This window comes from Lissotriton vulgaris, chromosome 3_1, assembly GCF_964263255.1.
Source record: "Lissotriton vulgaris chromosome 3_1, aLisVul1.2, whole genome shotgun sequence".
Classification (NCBI taxonomy): domain Eukaryota; kingdom Metazoa; phylum Chordata; class Amphibia; order Caudata; family Salamandridae; genus Lissotriton; species Lissotriton vulgaris.
This window is the reverse complement of record NC_141689.1, coordinates 909119042-909144833: the sequence shown is the minus strand read 5'-3', so window position 1 is coordinate 909144833 and position 25792 is coordinate 909119042. Positions and strand designations below refer to the sequence as shown.

Here is a 25792-nt window from a genome sequence, read left to right as displayed (position 1 = left end):
TATTCATGTGGGGAGGAACATCGTAGTTTATTTATAGTTCATATTTTAAGAAGAAGGCTTAATTATTTGGTATAATCTACATGTATGGATCTGTTTTAAAAATAATTTTAGAAAAGTGACGATGCATTTTTCCTTTTTGAAAGCTGGCAAGTGCTTTAAGCCTGGTGTTCTCTCCTGAAAATGTATATACACCATCCATTCTAAAATGGCGGACCCCATGTCGGCCTAATGTTTGGGAGGCGGTACTGCAGCGGCAAGGGGTACCTTGTAATGTTACTGTTAAGTGTCCCGCGGGCTCTGTTGTTGTGCCTGCCTGTCTGAGCTTCGCGGGAACTGGGAAGATGGCAGAGGAGTGGAAGGAGGAGGTGGATGTGCTGGTGCGGCGGGTGGTGAAGGACATCAACACTGCCTTCAGCAAGAACCCCAACATGTGAGTGCTACGTCTCAGGGCGGGAGGTGGGGCCAAATGGAGAGCCGTGGGCCTAACCCAGAGCTGCTCAGTATCTAAAATCACCGTGACACCTGCGCGAAATGGACACCGGCTTATTATTATAAGCCCACACGACTCCAGTTATATTACTTCTAGTTCTTTCTTTCTTTAAGAACCCCTTAAACAATATTTCCACGAGTACACAGGAGGAGCTGCCGAACACCCCTTACTGAAATGTGCTGGGTTTGTAGTATTTTTAGGACCAGCCGAGCACAACAGTTTTCGGGGTCTTCTTTAATAGCACCTTATAAGACTTGCATGGGTGGTATACCTACCGGAAGATGATCACCCACCCCTTTTGAGTCAGACTTACGACGTGGACAGAGCGTTTTTATATAAGTTAATATTTTGTAACGGTTCGCTTGGAGTGCCTGTCAGCGGGAGAATACTTCGCTGTTATATTACCGGGTTGGGAGAAGCAGGTTAGTTGAGATCACGTTTATTACTATCTAGTTCTAGTGTTGTGTGGAGACCCAAAGACCAGATTTACGATTATATCTGACATGTAATAAAGGTGGACGAGCACTGGAAACTCCAGCCTGGCTCAGCTAGAGGTCCTGTTTGAACCTCGTGTTCATACCGAGTCGTTCTTTTATGTGGCTTCTGCCTGCAACCTTCCCTCTACCCGAAATGTGGTGTTTTGGCCAAAGTGCTGAGTGGGAAAACCAGTCTCAACGTTGCCTGAGCAACCCGTGACTGTGGGCAAATGAGTGAGTCATCATGAGCCTATAAACTATGAATGTGACCTTGTGTAATGCAACTTGTGCTCCTGTAAAGCGCTCCAATACCTTCGGATCGAGCACGCTATATATTGTATACTACATACTACTGGCAGTAGGTAGTTATAGTTGGGACCTATTTTCCATAGGAAATCTGCGACATTCTATTTGGAATAACTTTGGCGCTGGGTGACGAATCTTCGTGAAATTTTCAAATCTTGTGGGGTGCTCCAGTTCGCTCCTATCTTGAAAGTCTCTGGGTGATTCGTCAAGTGGGGGCCGAAAAAACGAAAAAAAGGGGGGTCCCAAAATGTGTTTTCCCCAAGCAATTTTCCATAGGAACCTTTAATCGCAGCTACAGCCCGAACTGCTGAACGGAATTACACCAAATTTGGCAAAGAGGTAGTCCTTGGTTCACACTCGTGCCTTTTGGTTAAATGGTGTAAATCTGTTCAGTAGTATTTTAGATATGAAAGGAAAAACTGCATAATATCTGGGCGGATCCTAACAACACATCTCATCGTGAGATCTGATTGGCTGTCAGCACTTCATCTAAGAAGTGTTGGCAGCCCTCTTGGGACCAATATTCATGATAGCACCTCATTAAAAAACATTGCAGTTAATAGAAGGTTTTAAGACTTTAGTTACATTATAAATCATTTGTTGATGGTACCATACTCATTCTAGGAATTGTGGTGTGTTCTAAGGTGATTTTACCATGTGAAAAAGCCTTCTGCTGGGATATCATGAATCATGTTCGAGAGAAAACAATTTTCTCATGCTTTTACCACAGAGGTTTGGAAGGTGATCTATAAGCTAAATTGAGAGCATATTTTATGTAAATTCACATTATCTTTCTCAGTCATGTGAGAATGAAGTCTGACATTCTCAGTAAAACATGTACATCCAACAAAGGCAGAGACTGTCAGTTGATTCCTTTGTATTCTACTGCACCTTCTCGGAGTGTTCTAAAGAACAACTAGAGTGCTAATAGCCTTACTTATGACAAAAATATAGCACACCTGAAGCCATCTTGGTTGGAATAAAGTGCTAACACTTAAAACATTTAATTTAAAAAGGAACAAAATGAGGGGGTTCATTTTGCCATAGAAAGTATGCTTAGTGCTGCAGAAAGAAAAATTAGGACACATTTTGAGTGACTTCTCAAATCCTCTTCTATTTTGTAAAAAAAAAAAAAATCTGTTATGCAGACTGAAACATGTACTTTCAATACCAGCAGCAGACTTCCCTGGTAAGCAGTAGCTTTATTACAGTGATCTAATGAGCAACTAGAGTGTAAAACACTGAAAGTATTTCCTACTGAGGAGACTGTAGTAAATGAGGAAATTAGGAAACTTCATAACAAATAAATCTCCCAAGCTGGCCGCCAGAGACTAAAGAGCACAAATGTAGCATAAATATCACCCAGATGTAGACCAAGTATAGCCCAATGACATAATGTTGCAGTGTTCTAAAGAACAACTAGAGCGCTAACAGTCTTAATTATGACAAAAGTATGGAACACCTGAAGCCATCTTGATTGGAATAAAGTGGTAACACTTAAAACTTTTTATTTGCAAAGGAACAATATGAGGGGCTTCATTTTGCCATAGAATTATGATTAGTGCTGCAGAAAGAAAAATTAGGGCACATTTTGACTTCTCAAATCCTCTTCTATTTCATTAAAAAATTCTAACATGCAAACTGAAACATGCACTTTGAATACCAGCAGCTTATATACCAGCTACAGCTTTGTAGTGGGCAGTAGCTTTACTATAGACATCTAATGAGCAACTAGAGTGCTAACATTCAGAATTTATGGCAAATGTGTGACACATCTGAATGCCCTCTTGATGGAACCAAAGTAAACAAGCATTGAAAATGCAATAGGTCTTGCCATCGTTAAAGTTAAAGCAATTCTGTTTGTAATTAGGTGGCTTTTTAGCTTTGCTTTTATTAGTATTTTTCAAACTTTCATGTACATAACCTGCATATGTATGCATGCATTTATATTTGTATTTATATAGATATGCAAATTATATATATGTTTATATATGTGTGTGTGTGTATATATGTGTGTGTGTGTATATATGTGTGTGTGTGTATATATGTGTGTGTGTGTATATATGTGTGTATGTGTATATATATGTGTGTGTGTATGTGTATGTGTATATATATATATATATATATATATATATATACATATGTGCATATATATACATATGTGTGCGTCTAGATAGAGGGAGAGTGAGTAGCAGAGCAGTAGAGTGAGTAGTAGAGTTGTAGATTAAGTAGTAGAGAGTGAGTAGTAGAGTTGTAGAGTGAGTAGTAGAGTTGTAGAGTGAGTAGTAGAGAGTGAGTAGTGGAGTTGTAGATTAAGTAGTAGAGAGTGAGTAGTAGAGTTGTAGAGTGAGTAGTAGAGTTGTAGAGTGAGTAGTGGAGAGTGAGTAGTGGAGAGTGAGTAGTGGAGAGTGAGTAGTGGAGAGTAGTCAGTCAGAGTCAGTCAGTGTCAGTCAGTCAGTGTCAATCAGTGTAATTCAGTCAATCAGTGTCAGTCAGTCAATCAGTGTGTGTGTGTGTGTGTGTATATATGTGTGTGTGTATATATATATATATATATATATATACATACACATATGTGTGCGTCTAGATAGAGGGAGAGTGAGTAGCAGGTCAGTAGTAGAGGTGTAGAGTAAGTAGTAGAGTGAATAGCAGAGAGTGAGTAGTAGAGTTGTAGAGTAAGTAGTAGAGAGTGAGTAATAGAGTTGTAGAGTGAGTAGTAGAGAGTGAGTAGTGGAGTTGTAGAGTGAGTAGTAGAGCGCTGGTAGCAAGTGAGTAGTGGAGAGTGAGTAGTGGAGAGTGAGTAGTGGAGAGGTAGAGAGTGAGTGAGTAGTGGAGAGGTAGAGAGTGAGTGAGTAGTGGAGAGGTTGAGAGTGAGTGAGTAGTGGAGAGTGAGTAGTGGAGAGTGAGTAGTGGAGAGTGAGTAATGGAGAGTGAGTAGTGGAGAGTGAGTAGTGGAGAGTGAGTAGTGGAGAGTAGTCAGTCAGAGTCAGTCACTGTCAGTCAGTGTCAATCAGTGTCAGTCAGTCAATCAGTGTCAGTCAGTCAATCAGTGTCAGTCAGTCAATCAGTGTGTGTATATATATGTATGTATATATATGTATGTATATATATATATATATATATATTATATATATATGCATATGCATATGTGTGCGTCTAGATAGAGGGAGAGTGAGTAGCAGAGAGTGAGTAGCAGGTCAGTAGTAGAGGTGTAGAGAAGTAGTAGAGTGAGTAGCAGAGAGTGAGTAGTAGAGTTGTAGAGTGAGTAGTAGAGAGTGAGTAGTGGAGTTGTAGAGTGAGTAGTAGAGCGTTGGTAGCAAGTGAGTAGTGGAGAGTGAGTAGTGGAGAGTGAGTAGTGGAGAGGTAGTGAGTGAGTAGTGGAGAGGTTGAGAGTGAGTGAGTAGTGGAGAGTGTGTAGTGGAGAGTGTGTAGTGGAGAGTAGTCAGTCAGTCAGTGTCAGTCAGTCAATCAGTGTCAGTCAGTCAATCAGTGTCAGTCAGTGTCTATCAGTCAGTCAGTGTTATCTAACTAAAGCAGCTCTGCTGACCTGGTTCTCTGGCTCTAAAGCAGCACTGCTGACCTGGTTCTCTGGCTCTAAAGCAGCTTTGCTTACCTGGTTCTCTGGCTCTACAGCAGCGCTGTTGACCTGGTTCTCTGCCTCTAAAGCAGCTCTGCTGACCTGGTTCAATGGCTCTAAAGCAGCTCTGCTGGCCTGGTTCTTTGGCTCTAAAGCAACTCTGCTGGCCTGGTTCTCTGGCGGCTCTTAAGCAGCTCTGCTGACCTGGTTCTCTCCCTCTAAAGCAGCTCTGCTGACCTGGTTTCTCTGGATCTACAGCTGCTCTGCTGACCTGGTTTCTCTGGATCTACAGCTGCTCTGCTGACCTGGTTTCTCTGGCTCTACAGCTGCTCTGCTGACCTAGTTCTTAGGCTCTAGAGCAGCTCCGCTGACCTGGTTCTCTAGCTCTAGAGCAGCTCTGCTGACCTGGTTCTCTAGCTCTACAACAGCTCTGCTGACCTGGTTTCTCTGGCTTTACAGCAAATCTGCTGACCTGGTTCTATGGCTCTAAAGCAGCATTGCTGACCTGGTTCTCTGGCTCCAAAGCACCCCTGCTGACCTTGTTCTCTGGCTCTAAAGCAGCTTTGCTGACCTGGTTCTCTGGCTCTAAAGCAGCTCTGCTGACCTGGTTCACTGGTTCTAAAGCATCTTTGCTGACCTGGTTGTCTGGCTCTAAAGCATCTCTGCTGACCTGGTTCTCTCCCTGTAAAGCAGCTCTGCTGAACTGGTTTCTCTGGCTCTACAGCAGCTCTGCTGACCTGGTTCTCTGCCTCTAGAGCAGCTCTGCTGACCTCGTTCTCTGGCTCTAGAGCAGCTCTGCTGACCTGGTTCTTAGGCTCTAGAGCAGCTCTGCTGACCTGGTTCTCTGGCTCTAAAGCAGCTCTGCTGACCTGGTTCTCGGGCTCCAGAGCAGCTCTGCTGACCTGGTTCTCTGGCTCCAGAGGCTGCTCACCTGGTTCTCTGGCTCTAAAGCAGCTCTGCTGACCTGGTTCTCTGGCTCTAAAGCAGCTCTGCTGACCTGGTTCTCTGGCTCTAAAGCAGCTCTGCTGACCTGGTTCTATGGATCTAAAGCAGCTCTGCTGGCCTGGTTCTCTGGCCGCTCTTAAGCAGCTCTGCTGGCCTGGTTCTCTGGCAGCTCTTAAGCAGCTCTGCTGGCCTGGTTTCTCTGGCTCTACAGGTGATCTGCTGACCTGGTTTCTCTGGCTCTACAGCTGCTCTGCTGACCTGGTTTCTCTGGCTCTACAGCTGCTCTGCTGACCTGGTTTCTCTGGCTCTACAGCTGCTCTGCTGACCTGGTTTCTCTGGCCCCACAGCTGCTCTGCTGACCTGGTTTCTCTGGCTCTAGAGCAGCTCTGCTGACCTGGTTCTCTGGCTCTACAACAGCTCTGCTGATCTGGTCCCTCTGCTCTAAAGCAGCTCTGCTGACCTGGTTCTTTCCCTCTAAAGCAGCTCTACTGACCTGGTTTCTCTGGCTCTAGAGCAGCTCTGCTGACCTGGTTTCTCTGGCTCTAGAGCAGCTCTGCTGACCTGGTTTCTCTGGCTCTAGAGCAGCTCTGCTGACCTGGTTTCTCTGGCTCTAGAGCAGCTCTGCTGACCTGGTTTCTCTGGCTCTAGAGCAGCTCTGCTGACCTGGTTTCTCTGGCTCTGAAGCGGCTCTGCAGACCTGGTTTCTCTGGCTTTACAGCAACTCTGCTGACCTGGTTATATGGCTCTAAAGCAGCTCTCCTGACCTGGTTATATGGCTCTAAAGCAGCTCTGCTGACCTGGTTATATGGCTCTAAAGCAGCTCTGCTGACCTGGTTCTCTCCCTCTAAAGAGCTCTGCTGACCTGGTTCTCTGGCTTTAAAGCAGCTCTGCTGACCTGGGTCTCTGGATCTAGGGCAGCTCTGCTGACCTGGTTCTCTGTCTCTAAAGCAGCTCTGCTGACCTGGTTTCCCTGGCTTTACAGCAACCTTGCTGACCTGGTTATATAGCCCTTAAGTAGCTTTGCTGACCTGGTTCTCTGGCTCTAGAGCAGCTCTGCTGACCTGGGTCCCTGGCTCTACACCGGCTCTGCTGACCTGGTTCTCTGGCTCTACAACGGCTCTGCTGACCTGTTCTCTGGCTCTAAAGCGGCTCTGCTGACATGTTCTATGGCTCTAAAGCAGCTCTGTTCACTCCTACAATCATCCTGACAGAAGCATATCCTTATCTAATCACTCTGCTGAAACAGAAGTGCTTATAAACTTATTGTGCTGTCAACAACTAGCACTCTAGAAACCTATTCACTGTCTATATACTTGCAGAATGACTCAGTCATTGAGACAAGCAGTGGTACAGTCAAATGTGCACAATATATGCGGTCCCTTAACTCCTTGCAGACTACTGAGTCAGTCCTGCAAAAGTCCAGGTAATAGTCATGCTTGTCTGGAATCACACTGCGAGTATGTGTCCACTCGTAGAATCATCCTGACAGAAGCATGTCCTTATCTAATCACTCTGCTGAAACATAAGTGCTTATAAACGTATCCTGATGTCAATTACTAGCACTTTAGGAACCCAGTCACTGTCTATGCACTTGCAGAATGAATCAGGCATTGAGACAATACCTATGCACTTATAAATTAACTGAGTACTCTGTTTGCAGCACAGTCATCATTCTAGTTTCTAGGGATGTTGTTATAGAATGACCTAGGCACCAACACAAGTACACGTACAATATTCTGTGCACAAACCCTACAAACCTCTAAGCAGATACATACTATTGGTACACTCCACTAAATACAGAAGTAGTACTCATGCAGCCTAGGATACCTCCTGTCAGTCTCATGCAGTTCGTCAAACAGCCATCCAGCACTATTTTCTTATTGTATCACTCTGTCAATACCTAAGCACTTATGGGGCAGATTTACAAGATCCCTGCGCCACCAGTATGTCACTTTTTGTAACGTAGTAATGGCGCTGGGGACTCCTCCATATTTACAAGGAGAGGAAAAGCCACCCTGCGTGGCTTTTCCTCTCCTTGAAAACACGACCGATTTAAAACGCAGCACTTTGAGTTGAAGGGGCGTTCCATGGGTGTTGCTGTGTCTGTTCCCACACGACACCCATGGAATAACACATCTCAAGATTTACGAGAAAGTATACATCTGTAGATACTTTTGAATGGTGCGCCACCCTAGAGGTGGTGTAGTGAGGCAAAACAAGAAGAAATGTTTTCATTTCTCCTTGTTTTTTCCTTTTTCAATGCATGCTGCATTCCTCAGCACACATTGAAGGAGGAAAATGCCTTTTACTGCTGGTTTTTGTGCAGGATGTAGTCCCTTCCTACACAAAAACAATTCCCCACGACACAGATATCCTTGCACCATGGTGCAAGGGTCCCTGCGTCACTGCATGGCTGCAGTTTGTGTGCTAGTGCAGTCCCTCACACACACAGAATTGCGACATATTCATGTAAATATTTCACATCCTTATGCTTCAGAAGTGCCGCAGCGGGGTGTTGCTACAGGGCTTGCAGTGTCACGCTGCAGAACTTCTTTATAGATCTGCCCCTATAAATTCACCAAACAGTACTAATGCATTATTTCAGTAAATCATGCTATACACATACATTCAACCAAACTTTCAGACATTACCATGCAATTATAGGTTATTTTTAAAACCAGATAAGGTAGTTCTGTTTTTTTTTATCTTCTGTTTTTTGTCTTCTATTTTTTTGTTGTTTTTTTTAACAATTTTGTACTTTTTCTGGTGTTTTTTAAAAATTTTACAAAAAAGGAACAAAGTAACCAGTTAGCTTTTGGAATTCAACATCATTCCAAAAACAAAAAAATAAAATAAATGTGCATTTGTGGTTCCATTGAGCTGTACAAATAGCGTCCACTGACTGTTCACCATAACAGATGATGGTTTTGCACTTAGAACAATAATAATGGTTCTGTCGGACTGAAATACACAGTAATATAGTATTTCCTGGTTTGTTACTCACAACATCCGTCCCTATAAGGGTACAACAATAGCGGTACCTATACCAATATGAAACAGAACACACTGACCACACTGACCACAATGAAGATTAGAGTAAAGTTTTAGTCATATACTTTTATCTTCTCTGAATTGTATTAAAACATTGATTATAGCTGTCCAGACAAACACAAAACATATATACCACATACATTTTGAGTAGGACTCATATACATTTAAAACAACATACAAAATTGTCAAGTCACGAAATTATTAGTAGCATCAACTATAAGAGCAATAATCCACTAGGCATATCAATTAATTCTTGGTTCCTAGTAGATTTTATAAAGTTGATTTCACGATAGAGAAAATGCGTCGACGTTTCGACCCTGGGGGGCGATGTGCTGGTTGTGCGCATCAGGGGCGGGTCTTCATCAGGACTGTACGGTTGTGGGACAGCCTTTTCTGGACCTCGGCTTCTCTTGGGTACCTGGTCCTATATATGTAGTATTGGTGATCAGCCGACTCAGCCAATATCGGAATAATTCTTAGATCTCTGTATTGATTATTTATACAGCGTTGACACGATCGATAAGGCGTTGTGTCCGTGATATGTAAACAGGTGTCACGGTCTAACTCCTTCCTTCTGAGAACCGGATCTGGCTGATCACCAATACTACATATATAGGACCAGGTACCCAAGAGAAGCCGAGGTCCAGAAAAGGCTGTCCCACAACCGTACAGTCCTGATGAAGACCCGCCCCTGATGCGCACAACCAGCACATCGCCCCCCAGGGTCGAAACGTCGACGCATTTTCTCTATCGTGAAATCAACTTTATAAAATCTACTAGGAACCAAGAATTAATTGATATGCCTAGTGGATTATTGCTCTTATAGTTGATGCTACTAATAATTTCGTGACTTGACAATTTTGTATGTTGTTTTAAATGTATATGAGTCCTACTCAAAATGTATGTGGTATATATGTTTTGTGTTTGTCTGGACAGCTATAATCAATGTTTTAATACAATTCAGAGAAGATAAAAGTATATGACTAAAACTTTACTCTAATCTTCATTGTGGTCAGTGTGGTCAGTGTGTTCTGTTTCATATTGGTATAGGTACCGCTATCGTTGTACCCTTATAGGGACGGATGTTGGGAGTAACAAACCAGGAAATACTATATTACTGTGTATTTCAGTCCGACAGAACCATTATTATTGTTCTATTACCCACCCAGGTTCTGAGGGTTACAGGGTCACCCCATTACATGTAATGGTTTTGCACTTAGTGCAGTGCTGCTGCAGAAAAGCAAATTCTGAGCGAATGTCTACTGGTGGTGCTGAAGTGGACAATCCGGAGGTGCTAACAATGCCTGGTGGTGGATTTTTTGCTGCACACCTCATTTCTTCTCGTGCCAGATTCCTCGGGTGAATGGTCCGCAGATGTTTATACATACTCGCTGTTCCACAGGAGTATTTCTTGTCACTGCCTCGCGACAGGACCCTGTCTCACAGCAAGCGTGTGACTTTTCTTGCGTGGACCTTTTTTTCTCTGGCAGGAAAGGTGAAAAAATTGCATACCACTGATTCATGCCTCTGCTTGGGTGGATCTTCCTCCAAGATATCTTTATCTGAAGAATGATGAGGAGATCGCGAACCAGATGCCATTTCTCCAATGCAATTTTTTTAAAACACCCAAAAAATTCCAAAACAAGCTCGGGAAGAAGAGATGTCTCTCATCTACTGCTCCAAACAGAATATGGGTGGGGTCCTTCAATAGTTACAGTGGGAAATGTCATGAACCAATTTTTTTTGAGGTAAGATGGGATCCGTGCACCGTGCACTCACGAAGAACGCACCCGACGCGACTTCGCAAAAATATATTTAAAAGTAATATGTTTATTACAAGTAGAAATATATTATTTTTATGAATACCTTAGATGATCTGCTGCCCTAATATGTACATTAAAGAAACGTACATATCATTATAGAACATAAAAAATGTCACGAGAGTCGGGCACCCAGCGCGTATATGACGACACATGGGGCCCGCCACCACGCAAGCGTTGTGTACCGTAATATGCATGAGTTGCGAATGCGCAGGAGTCGCGGACCCGTCGCATACCGGTCGCGCACACCACGTGACATTGTACATATATGACATAACTAAAAAAAAACATGCACTCGTCGCTCGCCATACGTGGATCCTTCACGACTTTATCAAAATGGCAGCTACAATATGCGGACCCGCTGCGGTAGGTACGCTTTAGGTGCGCAACTCCCCCAAAAAGTTGGGGGAAAAAAAACTATGTAGATATTTTAAAATACAAAAAAAAATTTAAATATTTAAGTTTTACATTTATTTTTTGCAATTTTCAAAAAAATATATAATGTTGTTTAATAAATAAAATATTTATAAATAAACAGTTAAACCGTAGAAATTTAGTACAAAAAAATAGGTATAACTACTATTGCACTTAAAAAATTAGCATTTAAAAAACCTTTGAAATTCACTGAAAAAACCATAGGTTTCAGAGACGTTACAGTTAGAAATTAGTATTTAAAAAACCTTTGAAATTCACTGTAAAACCCATAAGTTTCAGAGACGTTATAGTTGGGAATTAGCATTTAAAAATAACCTTTGATATTCACTGAAAAAAACATAGGTTTCAGAGACGTTACAGTTAGAAATTAGTATTTAAAAAACCTTTGAAATTCACTGTAAAACCCATAAGTTTCAGAGACGTTATAGTTGGGAATTAGCATTTAAAAATAACCTTTGATATTCACTGAAAAAAACATAGGTTTCATGAGTGATCTATTTAGCTGGACATTTCACTTGTACAAAACCATAGAAATTCCTCCGTTATTAGTTAGTTGTGCTAACTATAACTTGCGCGCCCGCAATGCACTGCTGATGATGTCACATATTACATCATTCATGACATCTCAAATGACATCCACGTGACAATCTGATACACCTCATCACACACTAGTATAACCTTTGATCACTCACTGTAAAATGCAGAGTACCTTAACCACATCAATGCTGAGGTAATTCTACATGGACGCTGACATTTTTCAAATCCCATTGTTCATGACGAGCTCAGCTAGTCATCAGCACACGACCAGTGTACTCCATGACGATCTGAGCTCGTCATGAGCAGCGAAGGGGATATTTGAAAACATTGACACACACATACCAGTTACTACATACGCACTCACTGATTCCTAAGTCTACACACACAACTATCCATTCACCCACAGAATCACTTATACATGCAGTCACTGATCAATGGTAACACTATCAAATGTACTCATACACCTATATAGACATTGACACATCAGCAGTTATCCTAGTCGGTTATGCAGTGATGCTACTCACTCATGAAAAGAATCAATCACACTTACCTACACAGTTATACACACAACACCTGATTTATACATACACATAGTAAATCATAGTTACTATATTAAAAAATCACTATTACAATTATACACTCATTCATACAGTAACTCTGACAATCACTGACTCTTACGTATACTTATTTATATACACCAACTCTCATAGACAAGCCTTTTATTTTTCTACTTTATTGGAGATGTACCACTGTCACATATATTCACTTACCAACACACAAATAAACACACTCCAACACCCAAACAACTGTTTCCATAAATACTCCTAAACCCATATGCCTAGACAATCAACCACTCACACATCTATGCATAGCGTTACAACTCCCCCACCCAACCACAGATACACTGTCTCCCTTACAGATACTCAGCCAACTAATCAATAAATAATATAGACACTCGTGTAGTTAGTGACCAATTGATTCAGCAGGTTATACAACAGAGACAGTGATACACACATTCACATAGTTTGGTTACTAACCCATATATTTAGTGAGAAACATTTAATTACTCACTTAAACAAACAGACCGCTACTAAATCATCTATCAAAACAGTTATATATCCACTCAATCTTCAGTACAGATTGGTGTATATATATAATAGGTATTTAAATTTCAAACAAAACCACATTCACTGGATGATGTCATCAGTGATGTCATTTGAGATGTCATCCGTGATGTCACTGACCATGTCATGAATGATGTAATATGTGACATCATCAGCAGTGCATTGCGGGCGTGCACGTTATAGTTAGCACAACTAACTATAACGGAGGAATTTCTATGGGTTTGTACGACTGAAATGTCCATCTAACTATAACCCTCATGAAACCTATGTTTTTTGCAGTCAAATTCAAAGTTTTTTAAAATGCTAATTCCTAACTATAACGTCTCTGAAACTTATGTTTTTTTCAGTGAATATATATATATATATATATATATATATATATATATATATATATATATATCTATCACAAAGATCCTCCGCCAGCTCGCAGCGCTGTCCGCGCACTCTTCCGCTGCAAAGGAACCACGAACCACTGGAATGTGGGCAATTTAGATATTTATTGCTGTTTTCTTCTGATTACACGTTTCAGGCACCACTTTCCCTTGATATATATCCTCTTCCGTTTGCCTTGTGTATGAGTCGCCTCCACCAAAATGAGAGTTGCTTCGCTTATACGGGCCCCACAAGACTCATATGAGTCCCCTCCACCAAAATGAGAGTTGCTTCGCCTATACGGACCCCTCAAGACTCTGGCCCTAAATATTCCTTATTTCTTTCAAAAAGAATGACAAAGCCGTGTGCGGTTCCATAGGTTTTATTATCGGCCGCTACCAGACGCGTTACGACTGCGTCGCAGTCTTGGTCACTGATCACAAAGCCATAGAACACTGCCATTTTTTTAAAGTGTACCGTGATAACACGTGACGTTCACAAGCTACAAATAAGTGATAGTGAAGACAGACTAGTGTTCCAAACTACACGTGCCAAAAACATAATACATGAACACGTTATAAAAACAACCAAATGATTGTAAAATTCATGCGCCTTTTACGCCACTAATTAATTAAGTGGCGCTGATTTTGCATCAACTTATTTTACCTATTTTATTTACAATTGCGAATTAATACTGTGGAATTATGCCCAAGTGGGCTCACAAATATCATTTAAAGTTAATTCATACAGTTAACCTCCCACTATGTATAGCTGAAAAAGCCTGGCAAAGTCTCTCCTTGCCATCAGGTAATGGAGTCTAAAGTAATTTTTCTCTCTATCGCACATCCAATAATTCTGTTGACCCCTTTTTTAGTAGATTGGTGCCTAAGGACAGTCCCATTTAACGTCTTGTCTCCCACCTTGACTTCAGGCTCTTCAGGAGGTCATGTGTTTTGGTTACTAAGGATTTGTATAATCGTTAGATCCCACCCCTACCCAATTCGTCATTTATTAGTTTGCATTCTAAGGGGCTATATTCTGAGGCCCTGAGTGCTCTCAATTTCTCCTTTTAACCTTTGAGGGTGTGCCGTAGTTGTAAATACCGGTAAAACTGGAAGAACTGGCAGTGGAATTCAGTCACTAATTTCTGAAAGGATTTCATGTGCCCGGACTCCCTCACCCCCTTCCCTCTCCTCAGACCTTCCCCAGTGTGGAGATACCTATAAGGTCCCAGCTGTGGAACGCTGCTGAGCCCGCAGTCTCTGACAGCAATGTCCCCTGCCGTAGGGGGTTGACACAGTGATGGTGACGAACCATTCCATGTATCAGCATCCGATGGGGACATGGGTGGCTGGGAGAAATGAGTGAGTGGGGATTTGTTGTATAGCAATGTGAGTATGCTGTGTGGGTGGAGCAAGTCTTATTCCAGTCTGTGAGCGGAGTCCCCACTGTCTGCTGGAATCCAGTCATTGATATGTACAAGTTGTGAGACCCAACAATACAATCCTATGTCTGCCTAGCCCAGCCCTACCTCGTAGGGAAAGAAATACTTTTTTTTTAATGATACCCTTGGTATTTTCCCGGGCCAGAGAAAACTGATGGTGTGTGCCTGTAGATCTGGGAAGAAGGTGGACATGGGTAAAAAGCATAGAGAAAACAAGGTGGGGGAGACAATTTAAACAGCGCATTTCTTACCCCAGCGGTACCGACTAATCCCTCATTTTGCGTCTCGCTTTGGTCAGCAGTGGGGTAATATTTTACTCTCAGTAGCTCCGTTGGGTGAGGGCTACTGTCATTTATTTCCCAGGAAGCGAAAGCTGTCTCTTGCCATCCGTAGCCTGGGATCAACCACCTCCGAGCTCGAAACCCTCCCGTATTGGTATAAATGGCGACTTCCCCCCCAAAGTAACTCTGAGTTACTATGCTTTTTCGTAAATCATCAGGATTTCTGTGAGCTGCTCGATTCTATCCCATGGTTTTTGTATGAAGAGAAGCACATAGAGAGAGACACGGGCTTCAGCTCCCCCTTCCCACCTGAAACTCCTGAGTCTAGCATCCACTCGGATGAGCTCCGCGAGGAGCTCCTTAGCAAGTGCGAATAATAAGGAAGAAATCTGGCCACCCGGCTGGGTGCCCCTTTCTATAGAGAAAGTTGCCAACAGATCTCCATTGATATGAACCTATGGCCAGAGCTCCTTATAGAAGATGGTCTCCCACTGCGTAAACGTGAGTCCAAAATGTATTTCGTGCAGGACCGCCAGCAGATAGGGCCAATGCACTGTGTCAAATACCCATTCTATGTCGACTAGGAGAAGCGTGGCATTCTCCGATAGTTAATCAGTGCGGCCATGACTAGACGCATGGGGCAGAGACCATGTGTAATGCTCCTGTTGGACATGAAGCTGTTTTGATCGGGATGGACCACTGAGCGCATCGCCTTGCTAAGGTGGGTGGCCAACACCATGGCGAGAATTTCGACTTCAAGATTGGTAAAGGAGATGGGGCAGTAGGAGCCACATTCCTCCGGGGGATTGTCTGTTTTAAGGATTACAGTGATTGCTACACTGCATTGGTCTCGGGCAGTCTCCTAATTTCAAAGGCATCCTCATACAGTGCCATGTGTGGGATGAATATGGAGGCGTATCTTTTGAAGAGCTTGAGGGGGGACCCATCCAGGCCCGGGGTCTTCCCGGACGGCATAGAAACCAGGTAGAGGCTGATCCACGCTGCCAACACTTACTGCTATTTAGCGCATCTGCCCAGTGCGAGCGTGCACCTTCACGTACTTTCACTTTTTAAAAAACCAATTACCTGTTTTTAATTCTTGGAGGCATCTTGAAGCGGGGTTTTAGTCTTTCCCCGTAGTTAAGGGGCAGACCATACTTAAGGAAGCATGGCGCAGACGCGCAGAAGGTGCGCCAAAGGCAAGCCCGTCTGCGCCCGCACAGGACCAGGGGCCAGAAACCCTGCCCTAACCACCACACCCCCGGGGACACAACTCACCTATACTAGCTCAAAACTTCGAGACCTAAGGGTAACAGCCCACCCACAATGCCAACACTCGATGAGTGCAGAACAACCATTGCACTGTCTGTCATGCGGGTTCAAGGAAATCAATAGAGATCATTACAGGCAGGGAAAGGAAGTTGAGCTGACACAATGGAAAACCACAAAATTGGGACTTATCAATAGCCGATCGCTACCCAAACATGCAATGGAAATTAGACTCTTAATTGAGGAAGAGCAACTGGAGGTCCTATTTCTCACCGAAAGCTGGCTCGGGGAAAGCTCAACACCAGAAATTGCAGAGGCCTTACCCCATGGTTACAAAATCGCCCGACTCGACAGAGTTGGAGCCATGGGAGGAGGACTAGCAATTATTCATAAGGACCAGCTAGGATGCACACTATCCCCCCTCAACATTGACACTTCTGAGGCTGGTAGTTTCAGAATATCCTTTTCCACCACCAGCTCCTTTGCAGGAGGACTGATCCACAGACCTCCGGGCCCCTGTACCCGATTTTTAGATTCCGCCCCAGACCAACTAGCCAGTATGCTGATAGAAAAAAACGCCATCACAGTGCTAGGTGATCTTAACATCCACCTGGATGATCCCAATGATCCATCAGCTAAAAAGTGCCTAGCTGATATGGAAGCCCTACAGCTACCACAGCTGGTACCCGCCGTCACACATGAGAAAGGCCACCTTTTAGACCCCGTTTTTTCAAACGACCAGAGACTAAAAGTTCTAGACCCAATATGGATGCCATGGACGTATCATGCCCTGATCCCACTTCAACTCCAGACACCCTTAATTGGTCAAAACAAAGGTCTCACAATAATGGGACGTAAGTGGCCCAAAACAGTGCCAGAGGCATGGGTCCAGGATCTAGAATCCTCCAAACCCCCAGATACCAAGGATCCGAATGAAGCCCAGACCAACTGGCTAACATGGATAAACAGCTCCATTGATAGGAATTTCAGAAATCCAGGCCCTCTATCTCATAAAAACACCAACAGATCCTCTTGGTTTTCCCCCACGCTAGTTGAACAGAAAAAGAAATGCAAAAGACTGGAACGAGAATGAAGGAAATCCTACGATCCTGAATTTAAAAAAAGCTATAGAGTTGCCATACATCTATATCAAAAAAGTGTCAAGGAACTTTTTAAAATTGTGAAATCACTAACCACCACAGACCAAGGGCTAAACAATCCCCAATACTCCAAAGATAGGTGCAATAATTGGCCACCTTTTTTAAAAATAAAGTAGAAATCATCTATAACTCCCTCCAACCCATGACCGCAAGAATTACAGGAAACACCCCCATTTCACAGACCAAACTTCAAACCAAAGCCCCCATAATCTCACAAGCCCTCATGACCATCCCCCCCACTAACCCAGACCACATCTCCGTACTATTAAAGAAAATCAAATCAGGATCTCCTTTGGACCCCGCCCCTCCTCACATTCTTATTCAAGGAGGGGAACCCATCCTCACTCAACTTGGGAACCTTATTAATCTTTCACTTGAAAAAGGCAGAGTACCCAAGGAATGGAAACACGCCATTATCAAACCCCTGCTGTAAAAGCCACACATGAACCCGTACGAGTTATCAAACTACCGCCCAATATCACTCCTGCCAATAGTGGGCAAGATGGCAGAAAAACATGTGAACACCTCAATTTCAGCATTTCTCGAACATAATAACGTCATCCATCAGACACAGATGGGGTTCAGACCCAAACACAGCACTGAGTCAGCACTGTTAGTGGTCACAGAAAAACTCAAAGCTATCCTCGACCAAGGAAAAACTGCAGCAGTGGTTCTTCTAGGCCTGAGTGCTGCTTTTGACACCATAGACCACACAGTGCTGATCCCGAGGCTGGAAGAGGTTGGAATAGGTGGAACAGCAAAAGAATGGGTTGCCTCATTTCTGAGTGAGAGGACCTTTCCATGCATGGAAGCCGGGTTCAAGTCAGACCCTTTTTCTGCACCTTGGGGGGTGCCTCAGGGCTCCTCCCTGAGCCCAACCCTTTTTAACATTTACCTCAGTCCCCTAGCTCAGATCACCCAGGAATTTGGTATTTCCATCATGTCATATGCTGACGACATGCAGCTAGTTTTCTCAATCTCAGACACCATTAATTCAGACCATCGGCAACTCGTACCCTGCCTTGAGAAAATAGGATCCTGGATAGCGGACTGTAGACTTAAGTTGAATAGCGACAAGGCGGAATTATTGATCCTGGGAAATAACTTCAACCCTCGCCCACACATTCTGTGGCCAATCAGCTGGGGATCTCCCCCCCTCTCCTAAGCCAGTTATAAAGAATCTTGGTATGTGGCTGGACCAAAATCTCACTAGGGATATACAGGCCAAAAAACTATCCGGGACCTGCTTTGGGACATTACGCCTGATCAGGAAAATCATCTCCCTACTCCCAGAAGATACCAGGAGGACAGTAGTCCAGGCCTTGCTAATTTCGAGGTTGGATTACGGGAACTCCCTCTTTCTAGGCTCCCCCAAATTTGTAATAAACCGCCTAAAAATTGTCCAGAACGCAGCAGCCCAACAACTACTGAACATACCTAGACGCCAGTCAGTAAAATTAGGACTAAAGAAACTACACTGGCTCCCGATCAAAGCCAGAATTAAATTTAAGTCACTCAACCTGGCTCACCGTGCTATGCACGGAAGGGGTCCAGCACTTAAAATCTGGTTACTCATTACTTCCCCCATCGTCAGCTTAGATCAAGCTCAAAATTCTTCATGAAATATACCACAATAAAAAGAGCCAGATGGGGTTGAAGGGCTTTCACCCATCAGATACCCACGCTCTGGAACAGCCTAGATCCAGACATTCGATTTACTCAAAATGAAGCGCAATTCCAAAAAAAACGTAAGACCTGGCTCTTTCCACAAGAGTAAGCGCTTAGCTCCTCTATCTGATTTCATGTAGCGCTGAGATGCCCTAGGGTAGTCACGCGCTCTATAAATCCCATAAACAAGATCACATGCTGTATCTCTTCAGTCATGATTGAGAAGTCTAGGTCCTTGATGTTTGCCGCTGAGAGGGAGCTCGGGGGCAGGTCCCAGGTAATAGGATTGTCTTGCTCGTCGGCAGGAGGTTCCCATTGGCAGACACCCTCGCCAGATTGTCTGCCCTTCTAACTGTAGTTCCATTCAGTGTTCTCAACTTGGTCACCAAGCCGATTAGGAGGCTTGTAGTTGCGTGCCAATAGAGCAGTTTAATCAGTTTTATCTTTCGTCCTGTGCATCCTCCCCTGAGAGTGAAGCCAGCCAAGAGCAGCTTTATCCAGGAGCTTCTGCCTAAAAGGGAATTGGGTCTTCGTTGCATGTCCATTGCGGGGGAGGCTTTCAAGTTGGGTGATCTCGTTCTCAAGACTTAGCAGCTCACTTTCCCTACATTTAGTTTTCCTGTGGGCATTGCTACATAGCCCTCCACCATAGGACTGTTTTGAATGCCTCTCGGAGCATAGTTGGTGAGGAGGCAGTTCCCTCACTGTACTTACAATAGTCAGCAATTGCAGTTCAGAGCTGTTCTTTAAACTCACCATCAAAGAACTACCAGACATTGTCGCCTCTGCCCATTTCTCCCTTCGGCCCACCACCCACTTTCCGCAAAACTGGGGAGTGGCCTAAGAGGTCACTTAGGAGAATACACGTCTTCTTGACACATCTGATGTCCAAGGAAGGAATCAGGACATGATCTAATTGGGAAGAGCTACAGTGAGGCGGGGGTGATTTGTGTATTGCCTTTCTGCTTGGTGGTGCAAGCCTATGCGTGCCAGCCTCAGTTCGTTGGCCCATGTCCGAAAGTGTGTGGTCCTTGGAGCAAATCAAGCTGAGTTTGTGTCATGCAGTGGGTCCATCAGGAATCGGGATTTCTCCCCCATCAGTGTAAAGGCAGTTATGGCTAGCAGTTGTGCTACGGCCTTCAGTGTTGTCGAATTGGTGTGGGGAGTTCACCTGTTCCTATACCTATTATGTTTCATATGGCTGTTAATATACAGTTGATTAGGAGAGGGGGAGGGGGTGAACCAAGATTCTTGCTGGCTATTAAGATCCTGAGGTTTTATGTCCCCCAGCTGCACAAACTGCAGACCGAATATGGGCAGTAAAAGGGCTGTGAACATTGTCCAAACTGGATATTTAAGGTTCAGAGAGGGTTCCTAGCCAATGATAAATATAACCATGTATTAAGTTAGGGATCTAAATAACACTGCCAAAAGAATTAGAATTCTGGGTGAACTAGCACAAGTTCCTACTCACAAGAAGGCATTTGTGCTAGTTCACCCAAAATATGTTCAGATCAGACGAGGTCTGAAACATTTCTGGATCAATACTACTAAATAGCAACACAGAGAATGGTGGGGTAGGTTTACTCCTATCCAGTCAGCTAAGCTTTAAAGTGAATTCTTCACATTCGGATGAAGAGGAGAGGTGGCTTCTGCTAAATGGCACACTGTTGAAGATTAGCACTAATAATAGCAACCATATATGTTCCCATTTTGGGTCAGCCTAGGTACCTCTGCTCGGGGAGGTAAAGGAAATTTTAAACTAGCCAATCGGTCCTATAATAGTAATGGGAGTTTGTAATTGGATTATGTGTGCAACTGCAGATAAATGAAAGAATAGATACAGTAGTCATTTCAAATTTGAGGAGGATATAGCTAGGGGATCTGAAGCTAGTGGAGACATTGACACATGCATATGGTGTTAACTACTTCTCTCGGGCACATCCCTGGTACACAAGGTTCAATCACTTATTTGTAGACCAGTATTTATTGCTTATGGTCGAATAGGTTGAACATGGACCTGTCATGCTCTTGGATCACAACTGCTATTAATCGGATGGGGAAGGCCTCTCAGACGTTAATGAGCACGGGAAGCTAAACAAGACACTACTCAAAGACTCAGTAGTACGCACAAATATAGAAACCTGCATTAAAGAATACCTTGCAAGTAACAATGATAGCCAAGTAAGTACGGGTGTGGTATGGACAATCTGCAAGCTGTGGTGGGAGGACACTTTAAATCAGAGGCATCCTAATTTAAAAAGCTGGAGCGAGGCTGCTGCCAAAATTGTGAGACAAGGAGCGGAGACTATTCACAAAGCGACACGATCTCAGTGGGAATTGTGTAAGGTCCTGGCCTTTAGAGAACAACTGCAAACACTGGAGATGGATGGAGTTTAATATTTTAGAACCTGAATAAATTCTAGATGTAACAAGGGTAATAAGGCAGGTAGGTAGGTGGCTGCTAAATTATGAGTAAAGCCAGTTCATATTTCCATAAAAGAGGGGATGATACATTTGCAAGTGCTGCTAAATTATGAGTAAAGCCAGTTTATATTTCCATAAAAGAGGTGATGATACATTTGCAAGTGCTGCTATTAGCTTCCATCTCTTTTTCACAGGGCTGTATACTACATGCACAGCAAAAGCAGCAGTTAGGGAACATTACCTAACTGACTCAGGTTAGTTGTAGATTAGACATTAAAGGTTAGTAGTCTATCGCTGGAGACGGAATGTTGTGCGCCGTATAGAGCCTTAGGCTCTCCAGTGTATTGGTCCTGGATCGGTTTCAGCAGAGTTTTAAAAGCTTGTTGGCCCTCTCTTTATGGGAATTCTTTAGACTAATGAGTTAAATCCTCCCAGTGTCACCCCTTGCACCAGCAATGAATTTGGCTTTCATAACTCTCATACACAAAATAAAATGCAAACTTTCTAGTCATAGCGACCCATATACTCTATAAATTTAGATGGCATTTTTTTTTAAAGTACTAACTGAGAGGGTAGGTAATATACTACCGTAGTCGATACATCCAAATAAGCCAAGGCTCTTCAATGAGGGAGAGACTGGGGTTAGCATTAATAATAATTTTCACCTTGTGGACATTGGCCAGAGAGACTTTTCTCCTGGTTGTGGATAACCAGAAGGCATTTGATAGGGTGGATCAAGAATTTCTCGAGAATGCCTTAAGAAAGGCAGTATTTGGAGGTACAGTTTTTAAGGGGAAAGTTTTTATAGTTAGGGATGCCACAGGCATGAGTTATTGCCACTAGCAGCCTCAGAGATGGCTCTTTTACCCTCTTTGCCGCGGCGGAATGCTAAAAAAAAATGACAAGTGCGCGGTTCCGACGGCCCATGGTCGTCCTTCGCACACGCCCACTGTCCGTCCGACGCATCGAAGAGGATGAGGAAGGGCACGAGGCTACGCTATTTGTTGTCCCAACCACCTTGTATGCTTTGGTCCTTAAGATCCTCTTATGAAAGGATTAAGAGCTAATTCAGATATACAAAGGGTGAAATTAGTGCAGGATAGCTTAAATTCATGGACAATATTATTCTTACCTTCACTACCCAAAAACATCCATGTTGTGTCTTATGTTGAAACTCCAATAATTCCAGGCTATCTGCAGTTTCAGGGCCAACCTGAATGATTCAGAAGGACTTCTCATTAAGGCATCCAATCTGACAGTACAGGATCTACAAAGATCCAAACCCCTTTGGTGGATTGTGGAAAATATTTGAAATTGGGCGATAGGACTCTGCCAGAAACTTTCACCAAAAACATGAAAAACCTAATATACATAGTTAAAATGGATCTTTCCTATTGACATAACTATAATATCACGCACGCAACCTGGGGTTCATACTGGACTCAACACTATCAATGACCCCCAAGTCAACCCCGTCTCCGCCTCCTGCTTCAACACCCTCTGCATGCTTCGCAAGATCTACAGATGGATCCCCACCGGAACCAGAAGGACGGTCACCCAAGCCCTGGTCATCAGCAGGCTGGACTACGGCAATGCCCTCTACGTGTGAACCACGGCCAAACTCCAGAGAAGACTCCGACCCATACAGAACGCCTCTGCTCGCCTTATCCTCGACATCCCCCTCCACAGCCACATCACTGCCCACCTGAGAGACCTGCACTGGCTCCCCGTCAACATGAGAATCACCTTCAAGCTCCTCACCCACTCTCACAAAGCACTCCACAACACCGGACCAACATACCTCAACAAATGTCTCCCCTTCTACACCCCAAACCGCCAGCCTTGCTCCGCTGACCTCACCCTCGCCACCGTTCCACGCATCCACCGAACGACCACCGGATGCAGAACCTTCTCCCACCTCGCCGCCAGGACATCGAACACCCTCCCCATCCACCTGCAACAAAGCCAGTACCTGCTGACCTTCAGGAGACTTCTCAAGACCTGGCAGTTCGAACAGTAACAGCCCCCCCTCCCCATCCCCCTCAGCGCCTTGAGACCCCACGGGTGAGTAGTGTGCTTTACAAATGAATGATTGATTGATCTATCTTCTGGGTGGGAAGAATAGCAGCAGGGAAAATAGCAGTAGTACCAAGAATTCTATGTCGGGACCGGAGACTCTGATTATGCTTTTTCCTTTTTCGCTTTATTAAACCACATTTTTTCCAGCAGCCTTCAGAAAAAGCCAAACAATATCTTTTATCCCAATAAAAGGGAAAAAACGATATTTCAGCAAAAACATAAGTGGCAACAGTCCTGTAATAAACTTTAACTCCCATGAGTCAATGAGCCTCTTCCAACATTAGTTCTTCCTTAGTGACCATCCACGGTAGAAAGGCCCTTCACAGCAGTTGTCGCTCCTCTTTCTTCGCTGCTCCGCAGCCCAGATAAGTCAGCTTATCTGCTTATAGTTTTTCTTTTGACCTTTAGTGCTTGATTGTTGTTTTTGCTGCCTCCGGGCTCCGTCACTTCAGGGGACGGGACCCGGATTTTGCCTGGGGGAATCTTTGTAGTTTGCTTTCCCTTACAGATTCCCTCCGGCCGCGAGAGCGTTCTCGCTCCTTTTCGCCGCCGTCTCCTGTTACTTGCGGTCTCCATATTGGGCCGCCAGGGGGAGCTCCAGCGTCTCGATGGTCACGGCGCGTCTCTTCAGATGAGGAGACGCGCGGCGAGACTATCGGACTTGTGAGCCTTGTATCCCACACCGTCACACCTGAAGGCCCCCTCGGGGGTCCGTATTTCCCGCATATTTACTTTGTTTACGCCCCAGTGGGGGTCCGTATTGTGGCGCTGCCGCGGAGAGTGCCTGAGGGCATATAACGCAGTGTCAGCGCTTCTGGTGACATTCGCGCGTGATGGGTGGCGGTTGGGCCCCGTCAGGAATCTGAGGGCCTGCGCATGCAAGGTATTCTGCGGCCTCAATTGCGGCGTTTGCATGCCGCATGGGAAAAACCTTGTGGTCTTTCAGACCGCCCCTAGCCTGCCTGGTGATATACACACAACTGATATTTGTACACCTTAGAGGGGCTCCATCAGGCAATAGCCACAGGCTTCCTTGGCTGTTACTGTGTTAGCGCCTCACGCTTGGGTGTGTGTCAAGGGCGTAGTTTACCAGTGCTTAAGATGAACCACACAGAGTTCTTTGAGGAGGAGCAGGTTCAGTACCTCCCTCTGGATGACTAATTTTTTTGAAGCGGTAGATGAATCAATCTTCAGGTGCGTGAATGATGTGGTAGGGCCTATGGAGGAGCGTTTGACAAATCGAATTATAATGTGCTAAGTTGGCATTTGCCCATCCAGACCCCTCGGGATCGGGTCCTACCCTCCCCCAAGAGGGGCCGCCTCTACCCAAGAAGGGTCACACGGAAGGGGGCTAGGGGAAGTCGCAGGGGGTGGACAAGGACTCTTCTGACCGCCTAAAAAGTGTGTTCCTTGCGAATTCATCCGTGCCACCACATGCACCCTCCCCAACCCAGACTCCGTCAGGATCCCTTATACCGGACTCCCCATCGCCTGATGGGGGTTCGCCGGCGGATACTGACGATGAGGACGAAGGGTCCTCCCTGTTTTGGCGTCTGACCAGCTCTGCCGCCGAGTTGCCTCAGGACTCCTTGGGCATGCTAGACCCGGATGAGATTATTCATCCGCGGTCGGCGGCCTGGGCACCTGGGGACAAGGTGTCGAAGTTTGTGGCGGGCCGCCTCTGGAAGCCCTTAGTGAAGGATGCTAGGGGGTGTCTGAGCGCTGTGTGTCCCCGCCCAACTTTGGACGGGAAGGTGGCATACACTCCGAAGCTGGACTCCAAAATGGCCACCTTCCTGTCCAAATACATGAAAGACCCGCGTAAGGGCATAGACCGCTCCTGGTGTTCCTGCCCGGATAAACTTCTAGATGCGGTCGGACCTTTAACGAAGATCTTAAATATGGCTGAAGAAGCCAAAGTCACAGGGTCCACCATCTCGCCTGACGTTCTTTTGAATTGGGCTCAGCGGGCGATAATTTTTTTGGGAAACGCTAAACTGTGCCCTCTCGACAGAATGGCGGCGTTCACTATTAATTAAGTTGGATCCCAAGCTGGGCGACCTGGCGTCATCCGAAGCGGGGGCAGTGGCGCAAGGGGGCCTCTTTGGTGACACCTTTGTGAAGGAACTTGGCCCAGTCCAATATTAAGCGGGTGTTTCAATCCCGTTTTTCTGGTGGGGCCGGTCCTGGCAGGAGCCGCACGACCGGCCGGGGCGGACAGCAAAACCCCGGCAGGGGACAAGGCTCCGGGCAAGGACAGTACAACTCGACCGCCAATTATAACAACTTCTATCTAACCAGAGGGCAGAGATTCCGGGGCCGAGGAAGCTA

The 25792-nt window shown here is 44.7% G+C and overlaps 1 protein-coding gene across 1 annotated transcript in view; it reads left to right on the top strand.

The window, feature by feature from the left end:
* Positions 1-278: 278 nt before the first annotated feature.
* PTAR1 (protein prenyltransferase alpha subunit repeat containing 1) overlaps positions 279-25792 on the top strand; it is a 276298-nt gene continuing 250784 nt past the window's right edge. Inside the window, exon 1 of the mRNA XM_086961251.1 lies at positions 279-430. Coding sequence (XP_086817377.1) covers positions 342-430 — 89 coding nt within the window. The 5' untranslated portion in view covers positions 279-341. The remainder of the gene's footprint in view (positions 431-25792) is intronic.